Source organism: Lolium perenne, chromosome 4 (assembly GCF_019359855.2).
Source record: "Lolium perenne isolate Kyuss_39 chromosome 4, Kyuss_2.0, whole genome shotgun sequence".
NCBI classification, from domain to species: domain Eukaryota; kingdom Viridiplantae; phylum Streptophyta; class Magnoliopsida; order Poales; family Poaceae; genus Lolium; species Lolium perenne.
This window is the reverse complement of record NC_067247.2, coordinates 382,991,064-383,000,916: the sequence shown is the minus strand read 5'-3', so window position 1 is coordinate 383,000,916 and position 9,853 is coordinate 382,991,064. Positions and strand designations below refer to the sequence as shown.

The 9,853-nt window shown below is 41.6% G+C and overlaps 2 protein-coding genes across 2 annotated transcripts; both read right to left on the bottom strand.

Moving 5' to 3' along the window:
* Nucleotides 1–355: 355 nt before the first annotated feature.
* On the bottom strand, nucleotides 356–3,655 carry LOC127297264 (protein VERNALIZATION 3). The gene is made up of 4 exons (XM_051327559.2): nucleotides 3,388–3,655; nucleotides 3,125–3,186; nucleotides 1,685–1,725; nucleotides 356–726 (listed from the first exon to the last, which is right to left on the bottom strand). Exons 1-4 carry the CDS (start codon nucleotides 3,574–3,576, stop codon nucleotides 500–502), a joined length of 519 nt encoding a protein of 172 aa, XP_051183519.1. The 5' UTR covers nucleotides 3,577–3,655; the 3' UTR covers nucleotides 356–499.
* Nucleotides 3,656–5,040: 1,385 nt separating this feature from the next.
* Nucleotides 5,041–8,967, bottom strand: LOC127349258 (protein TWIN SISTER of FT). Its single transcript, XM_051375017.2, has 4 exons — nucleotides 8,676–8,967; nucleotides 5,968–6,029; nucleotides 5,798–5,838; nucleotides 5,041–5,707 (listed from the first exon to the last, which is right to left on the bottom strand). Exons 1-4 carry the CDS (start codon nucleotides 8,862–8,864, stop codon nucleotides 5,481–5,483), a joined length of 519 nt encoding a protein of 172 aa, XP_051230977.1. The 5' UTR covers nucleotides 8,865–8,967; the 3' UTR covers nucleotides 5,041–5,480.
* Nucleotides 8,968–9,853: the final 886 nt, after the last annotated feature.

The following is a 9,853-nucleotide window of genomic DNA, read 5'->3' as shown; positions in this document are numbered from 1 at the left end:
ACCGCGATTGTATGCTAACCACAACCTGCGGGCTGGAACAAATGAAGCCACAATATACCGCCTCAGATCCGAGCACATGCGTACCATGAGTCACCGCCGCCACCATGGCTTCCGTATCCGCCTTCCATCCTCTTGTCATAGTAGAAACTGGCAGGCCACTTTGATTGTGGCGGGTTCTCGTCCCCTCCCGCCGCGGAGAACTCTGCGCCCCCCTCCCCCCCCCCCCCCCCTAGGAGCAGCGCCCATATTGTCTTGGGTACCTTTCAGTTAGGGTTGGATGAACCTTCCTACGTGTTTCAACCCATTTAATTATCCATGATCAAGTTACTACTCGCCTCACACACATCTTTGCATATTGAGTAGGATTCTCGTTTATTTTTGATTAACCGACAGAAGGATAACACAACGCACGCGGTAGTACTAGTACATACACTGCAGTACAACACCCCATAGATACAATATAAGTTATGAGGTTATATATACATGCATTCATTTAACTTCACCGGTACCTCCGGCCACCGCAGCTGCCCTCCCTCTGGCAGTTGATGTAGGCTGCGGCAGCCGGTGCACCGAGACTGTAGAACGCCGCGAAGTCCCTCGTGTTGAAGTTGGCGCGCCACCCTGGCGCATAGATTATCTGCTGCACTGTCTGGCGGAACACCACGAAGACGAATCGGTGGATCCCTGCTGTTGGCCGTGGGCTCTCGTACGCTACCACCTCAGTACCTGATCATATATACCATGCCATCGATGCGAGAAGATAGTTAGCCAGCTCGATCGGGCATTACTATCAAGGAAAAAAAAGCTGGCTATAGCTTTTCAGACATCCTTCCGCGACGCTAAGCATGTTTCTTCCGCTATAGGCGCTACGTCCGCTAAAGCGCCGCTAATTACCGCTAAATAGTGTAGCCGCTAGAGGAGCTAGAGCGCCACTAACATAATTGTCCCATGATACTAGACTTTGAAGCCCAATACATGTTTTCGCTGGGCTGCGCCCAGGACACGATGCCTTGGCTTGGGAGTCACGGGCTGAATCGAGACGACCGACCACGTCCGAAACTCAGGCTAGATTGTTTCTACTCCTTTTTCATTTACTCTTTGTTCGACGGTGAATTGTTTCAGCTGTCAGACACTATAATCTCCAAAAATAATTTGTATATGGAAGCTTGATTGAACACTAGAACTGCTACGTCTTTCCGTCCTGTTACATACTTCCCTGCCTATTCAGTTCCATTTCATTTCATCCCATGTAATTTTTTTTAGAAATTCCGTCCTGTTACATACTTCCCTGCCTATTCAGTTCCATTTCATTTCATCCCATGTAATTTTTTTTAGAAATAAGGATTGTAGATAGAATTGGCATATCTAGTTTAGATCCGTAGCACATTATAAGCAAAATGCAATAATCCTGAAGACAAAGACAAATATTATTTTCCATGATATGTATGCTGTAATTGTTTATTTCTATGACATATATTGCTTTTATAGAGAAAACCGCTAAATGGTTTAGCTTCGGCTATAGCTTCAATAGCTTCTGTACGAGGTGTCCGCTAAATCAAATAGCCCGCTATTTTTTTTCCTTAATTACTATATAGTACGCGAGAGCTAGCCATATGATTGAGCTTGTATATACTTGCATATGTACTTTATAAGGAAGTGGACATATTTCTGTAAATTTTCTTACCACGGCTCACGTCACCTCCTTCTGGTATGTCTGTGACCAACCTATACAAGAACCCCGAAGAAATTATTATCAGGCTAACATAAGTGAACACACTAGTAGAAAATGGGCCTTCTATCCCAAGCCATTAGTTCCCAAATACTTTGATCCGGGACTAATGGGGTCTTTAGTCCCGGTTCTGCTGGGGAACCGGGACTAATGCTCCGGCCATGACTAGAGGGTAGAACTTTACTCCCGGTTGGTAACACCAACCGGGACTAAAGGGCTATGGCAGACTGCGGCCGGCGCAGGTCCCGGTTGGTGCCCCCAACCGGGATTAAAGGTTTTTTCTAGTTTTTTACTCCCCACGCACCCTTCACCCCCGTGTGGATCGCCTTTTTTTTGCTTTGTAACATACAAAAGAAAATAATAGAAAATTAAAAAAATAAAATGCTTTCAGATTCTCGTATGTTATGCAACCTACTATTCGGTGAAATTAAGAAATCCGAATCACTTTTTTGCAAAAAAGGTTTGAAAAATAGTAAACCCGCATTAACTTTTGCATACGACGTCGAAAAAAGCGTATAATTTTTTCAAAATCATTATGGGAAAAAGTTACATCCGAATTCACTAGGGTTTAGCCGGTTAGCCAATTTTTAGATTCTCAAAATTCCAAATGAAAATATGAAACCAGGAAGATTTTAGTTTTTGCTATAAATTATGGATTATATTTTTTTATTTTCCAAAAAATTAAATTAATAATTGCATCTTGCATAAAGATTACTATTACTTTTACCCAATTTTTGTATTTTCAAATTTTTAGTTTTGGAAAAAAATATTTAAAAATTTAAAAATAGTACAAATTAAAAAGTTAATATTTATTTATTTATTCAAGATTATTATTACATCATTACTTTTGTTTATTAAAAGAATTATTTAAAATTCAAACAATAAAGAAATATGACATCGACCAACATGTTAATAGGATTGATATGATACTAGTATCACATACATGCGTGCGAAGTACTTGGATACGGGACGGGATGAAACTCGAAAGTTAAGCGTGGTAGTGCTGGAGTAGTGGGAGGATGGGTGACCGAGCGAGAAGTATGACCACGAGTAAATAATTTTACTAGAGATAAGTGTAGTTAGAGATAGAGACTAAACCATGCAAATAACTGAAATAATAGAAATTTAAAAAAAATAGAAAAAAGGAAGTGGAAAAAATTAGAAAAAATAAAATAAAAAATTTCACCGGTTGCACAACCGGGACTAAAGCCTCTTATGAACCGGGACGAAAACCCCTTTTTCTACTAGTGAACAGTTTCGTTTGAAAGAAAAGTTGAGAACTACTACGATGTATATATGTAATAAAAGGTGGAAATGAAAAGCTGTGTGCATCGGTTGATGCAAAGGCTAGGACTTCGTTCGCTATTTCAAAAAAAGGTGGAAACGTAGGCATACCAGTGGACATACTCCCTCTCCGAAGGGTCGCTTGGGCTAGGTGCATCAGGGTCTACCATCACCTAGTAACAAAAACATGCGTGTAACACGCAACACAAATTATATTTGTACATGTCTGCATCCATGCCTCTTAAATCAATTAAAAGCACTGCTGCCTCCATCCATGTTATTTGTACATAGTTAACTAATATGGATCAAAAAGTACTATGCTAACCTGCACGCATGCGATTATCAAATGTTTGTGCATAAAATTGGTCACTCACGAGTGTGTAGAATGATCTGGATAGTCCTGTGATCTGGACCGTCGGCTGGTTCGCCACATGCGACGGCCTCAGCTCGGACCCGACGGTGATCTCGCGGTTGCCGTAAAGCACCCTCAGCCGCGCTGATGCGTCGAAGTAGTCGACGATGTCACCGACAATGTTCCCGACTATAAGCGGATCCCTTTGCATACTTACTGACCGCTGGCCGTGCCAGACAGACTTATTTCACGTACTGTAGGGATTGATTGTGTTAGTTTGCAATGGCATGAAAAGGCCTCCGAGCTATTTATATAGGACTCCAGTGAAGAATAAATCTGAAGTGTGGTGTGCGCAACTGCGCATTGCCAACGGATATACACATATGTGGAGTATTGGCCTCCGACAATCCTCATCTCGGTCATGATCCAATCAAAAAAGGTAAAGATTCTTATTTTTACAAGAAATATTGAAAGATCTTTTAATTTCTGAAGGAAAAAAGTGAAAGATCCTAGGTTGATAACACCCAATTTAAGGGGCAAAATAGCACCGTGACAACTTGGAACACCTCTCCGCTGCAAGATTTTAGATCGGATGGCTAACGTGTTGCCGCCAGAGCATATATCGTATCTGTTGCATTGCATCTCCTGGCACCGGCCCTTTTCTTGTCCCTTTCGAAAGCTACAGAAACGATCAGGAATCCTTATCCTTTTTTCTGAGCCACGATGTACCGCAGCAACAGCATTGCCGGCAGTCGGCAGGTATCGGTTTTTTTTTATGTCGTCGGTATTATCTTCCTTTATTTATCTTGACTTCCTGTGACAGCGTCAGATCAGATGTGACATATGCTCACTAGCTCGTATATGGTAATTTCATGTTTCCTTTTCTGATCAAACACAACAGACCAGAAGGTCCATGTGCGGCAGATATGTGATTTTGGGGTCAAAAAAAAAAAAAAACCAAATGTGTGGTGTGAAAAGAGAAGTTAAGTGGACCTTGAGGAGATTCTTGGTAAGCTATTTGGACTCCCTCTTGCTAATAAAACAATCCCCAGATGCGGATATAGTAAAGGGGAAGATGGTGATCGATCAACAGCGGGGTTTTAAGAGGGACATTCGAAACGACAGCAGGCGACAGGAAGTGAAACAGAAATGGCTGCCACCGCCAAGGGACCACGCCAAGTTGAATGTCGATGGAGCTTATTCGAACGATGGAAGGGCAGGTATAGGCATGGTGATGCGGGACTACCAAGGAAAGGTCATCTTCACGGCATGTCGACAGCTGCTGAACTGCCAAGACGCCCTAGAGGCCGAGCTCCTGGCGATCGAGGAGGGAGCCAAGCTCGCTCTACTCTGGACCTCAATGAACTTTATATTAGAATCAGACTGTTTGGAAGGAATCAAATGGATTCAGCAGAGCACTCCAAATGCCTCTATCCATGCCTTCAGGATCAATGCTATAAGAGATCTCTTAAGGGAAAGAGAAAACAAGCTCGTTAAGATTAGTAGGGATGCAAACAATGCAAGCCATGTGCTTGCCCAGCTGGGTAGGGTTCAGGGGAAAACAGAGATATCTCTGGGTAGTCCCCTTCTCTGGGTAGTCCCCTGCCAGAAATTGCTGATATAATTGTATCTGAATGTAATCCTGCTATTTAATAAAATCTCTTTCCCTCGCAAAAAAAAAGTGGACCTTGAGGAATGTATATTAAATGCCAAGATGATATGTATATTGCATTCGACCTCTGAAACAACTCAAGATTAAGAGCAACTCCATACGTATGGGATGCACTCAACCAGTTTAGTTTCAAAGAAAGCCAAAAGGAACAAAACACAACTCGACGACATCAACCTCTACCCTAGGCAACATTACCGTCACCAGATTTGGTCAACAAATATCAGGTCATGGGTTTCACTCCTTCAAAAAAGGAACAACACATAAGTATTGACATCATCACGTAAAGTCAGTGAAGACCAGATCCCAATGACATATTATATGCATCGAGGTTATACGAGTAAATTTATTTTGTATGATATATCTAGATTGAACGATCGCGTGTATGTGGCCTCCCTTTTCTTCAGATGAAACGACGTTTGCCATTTACATACTACTAGTTAGGTTCACCGGTACCTCCGGCCACCGCAACTGCCCTCCCTTTGGCAGTTAAAGTAGGCTGCTACAACTGGTGCATTCAGGTTGTAGAATGCTGCGAAGTCCCTTGTGTTGAAGTTAGCACGCCAACCCGGTGCATAGATTGTCTGCTGCACTATCTGGCGGAACACCACGAAGGCAAAGCGGTGGATCCCGGCCGCCGGTCGCGGGCTCTCATAGGACACCACCTCGTTTCCTGATCACGGGCGATGCGAGAAGATAGTTAGGTTAGAGATTGCTATATTATGTCTATGACATGTTTATAGTACTTGTATATATTGCTTACCACGGTTGACATCACCTCGTTCTGGTATATCTGTGACCATCCTATGAAAGAGCTCCAAAGCAATTAATTGACAATTAATGTAAGTGAAAATTTGTCTTGAATGATAGGTTGAGAACCACCATATGGGCAAGGTGGAATCGGAGAGGTAGAACTTAGTCGTTATCACGTACCAGTGGAGGTATTCCCTCTCAGAAGGGTCGCTTGGGCTAGGTGCATCAGGGTCGACCATCACCTAGTAACAAAATCATGTGTGTTACACACAGATTATGTTGGTAATATATGCATGTAGGATTTGTCGGACTTTGTGGCTTTTAATATTGAGTGAATTCCACCTTTTACCCTCCAGTAATGCATTTGTGACACTAATTACCCTCCCGAGTGAAAATTCGTGTAGATTACCCATTTAATAAACTCTAGACCCTTGTTTTATGATGTGCGTCCATTGGGCAAGGTGTTAGCTCATGATCGCGGTCCAAAAAGATCAAAACAATAGTGAGGAATGGGACATACGGATCAAAAAAGTTTGGACATAATCGACCATGAGACCTCCCGATATTTACATATTTTGTTGCTTCATATTGATGTATCATGCCTATTCTATGCAACCATAACGAGAAAATTTCTAAATTGGGTTTCAACCGTGTTTAAAGTCTCCTAAATAGGATATTTTCGTAGAAGTTCCACCAAATGTGGTAATATGTGTCACAAATGCACAACTACATGGTAAAAAGTGAAATTCACTCTTTAATATTTTATATGTTTACTATATTGTTTTACTTGTAGAATCAAAACCTTAGTGTGGAAGTATTTATGAAAATAACAGGAAACAGCTGATTTAGAATTATACTTAAGGAAGCCGGTATGGCTATACTGGAATAGAACGACCCAATCCATTGGCATACACATCTTACAACCCTCGAGCCCAAGTCTCGGGTTGCGCTTAGGCAAGTCCATCCCTCGAAAAAGCGTATCATGATCAGTGAGTGGGCACAGGTCGGCATCGCTTAAATTGCGGTGTCAATACCCAATGGTGTTGCCAATGAAAAAAAGGATTGAACAAGCATGTGCACAAATGACATTTGGAGGCTAACTTGTTGGTACGGTGAAGCAAACAGAAGCCTTCTATACAAGACAGGTGATGATGAGTCACTTAAATACGGATTCTTTGCTTCGTTGGTTGTGGTGACTGTGACTTTAACGAAGTTTTGTGCATTAAAGTTGGATACGAGGAAGGCTTATGACCATCTGGAGTGGGAGTATCTTCGAGCTATCGTGGTCAAGTTAGGCTTCCATCGTATAAGGGTGGATATGGTGATGCGCCTGGTGTCCACCGTATCTTTCTCAACGCTATTGTGATTGCATGAAAAGGATCAAGCCATGGGGCGGGAGGGGGGGGACCTATCCATCTATAGGCATGATGATCCAATCTCTTCCTATCCTTCCTATTGGCAGCAGATGACCTTTCAGGGGTGCTTAGGACCAGAGGTACGTGCAGACCGGAGAGGAGGAAATAAAAAAAACTCATGCATTCATTATTGCGATAAATATACCATACATTGTATACCAGTACACTGGACTATACCTAGGAACAACATATATTGGAATGTGAGGTGAGAAATGTATAGGAGCTCTTGGCTGGTACACACCCCCATACTTGGAAAAATAAAATAAAATAAAAAAAGTTTAAAAAATTGATCTTTTTTGAAATCAAAGATGATCAGGTATTGTACTTGTATAAAAATATTTCCCTAGGGAATTACTTTTATTGTGTCCTAGGTAAAAAAATCTCGAAACGCCCCATGACCAGGTACTATTCACTTTATATTCGTCATAATTTTGTTTTTTTGCCCTGAAGACCATGGGAATCATTTCTTTTCCAAACATTCTTTTTACGACTACAACTTGATCATACTTGGTTTCCAGGAAGATTCATTTTTTTTATTTTTTTATTACTTTAATTTTTGGGGTGTATGAGGGTGTGTAGCACCCGAGAGCCAAAAGTCTGCGGAACAAACATGCATGCTTTAATGAACAAGAAATCAAACCAAAGTGCATAGGAGTAGAGTAGGGCGTCTAGTGCTCTGTTCATGTGTGAGCCGATTCCTCCTTAGAACGGGTAAAGTTCATTGACCGCTAATGCCGCATCCACAGGAGGGTGGAAGTAGGTTCCATCCTCTCTTGTTTTTTCATCAAAAAAAAAACTGAAGTGAAATGCATAGGAGCTCTTGGGTGCTACACACCCCCATACTTGGAAAAATAAAAAACTCAAAGAAAGGTTAAAAGAAATCGAACTTGTTTTGAAAAAAAAATGATTAGGTATTGTACTTGTATATTCCCTAGGGAATTACTTTCATTCTGTCCTGGTTAAGAAAAAACAAACTCGAAACGCCCCATAAGTAGGTACTATTCACTTTATATTCGTCATAATTTTTGTTTGCCCTATGGATTCATCATAATTTAGAGGTGAGGTTGTCCATAAAATTAGCTCTATGGATTGTTAAAGCCCGCGAGTTTGAGTTCGAGTTCAAACTCAACGCATGACTCGCACATGTGTGTTTGGGACCTAATTGGTTAACAATATCTGGGCTCATTAGATGACTGCTAATGATTGTGGTTTTTTCAACAAGTCGAGTCCTATCTAAAAACATTTTGAAATATCTAAAATTTGAAGTCTATATATACCCCTGTAAACTCAACATATGTTATAAGTGGCATCATAGAGGAATTGAGGGTAGACCGTTCATTTTCAAAACCTAGTTTTCCTATTGGGTTGTAGGCACATTCATCGACATACGGCAGATATCTTAAACCAATGACATAATTAAGTACTACTAACATGAATGCACGAGGTGTGTGTAGGTAAAAAATGGTCACTCACGAGTGTGTAGAGTGATCCGGATAGTCCTGTGATCTGGACCGTCGGCTGGTTCGCCACATGCGACGGCCTCAGCTCGGAACCGATGGTGATCTCGCGGTTGTGGTACAGCACCCTCAGCCGTGCTGATGCGTCGAAGTAGTCGACGATGTCGCCGACGATGCTCCCAACTATAAGCGGATCCCTCTGCATGCTAACCGCCGGCCGCCTGCGCACTTATTTCACGTTCTAGCTAGTTAAGCTCCGTCGAGGAAATGATACAATAGGGATGATCTTAGTTTGGCACGACACAGAAGCTATTTATAGCCCTTGAGTGAACTTGTATAAATCTGGAGAGTGATGTGCGCATCTCTACTGTATATATATACTGCTGTGGCTCTCTCCAATCATCGTCTCGATTCTCATGAAAAAGTGGAAGATCATGAATTGATGACGCATACTATAAGCCAAAGGGCAAATCGGACGGCTACCGTGTTGCCGCCAGAGAGGATATCTCGTCTGTTGCGTCATCGAGGCCTCGAGGGGTTCTTGCTGCATTGTGCAACGACCCTTTTTGTTGTCTCTTTTGAAAGCTGACTTATCTTGGCTTTCTGCGACAGCTCCAGATCACGTGACACCATATGCTCACTGGCTAGTATATGGCAATTCAATGTTGCCTTTTCTGACCGGATACACCATATGGGATACTCCATACGTGGCCTTACAGAGATCAGAGATGTAATATTGGGTTCCGGAGAAAAGTCAAGTGTGTGGCGTGTACTCGGCATGGATGTTAAGAAAGGTTCTGTGAATTTGTTTGCAAATATTTAGGCCCCGTTGTCCAAATATTTTCTTTTGGAAGCACTTCGATTTTCATTCTATTCGCGTTTGGAGTTTAGAAATTTGATTCTAATACCACAGATTCTATATTATAAATTAATATTGGTATTTTCTTCATAAATATCTAGTTAAATTGCTTACCGTTTGTCTTTGAGTAAACCAAACAGAGAGTAGCATATCATCTGTGCATATATTCTCGCTTTCTCACACCCTTGCACTATTTAACACAACATAAATTTAGTTATAGTGCATGTTTCTACATCCTACCTAGATATTTTCGAATGTTGTGGTTAAGTTTTTTTTTTAGTTCAACCACATATTTTATTAATAGAAAATCAAGTTACATGAACAGATAAGCATGA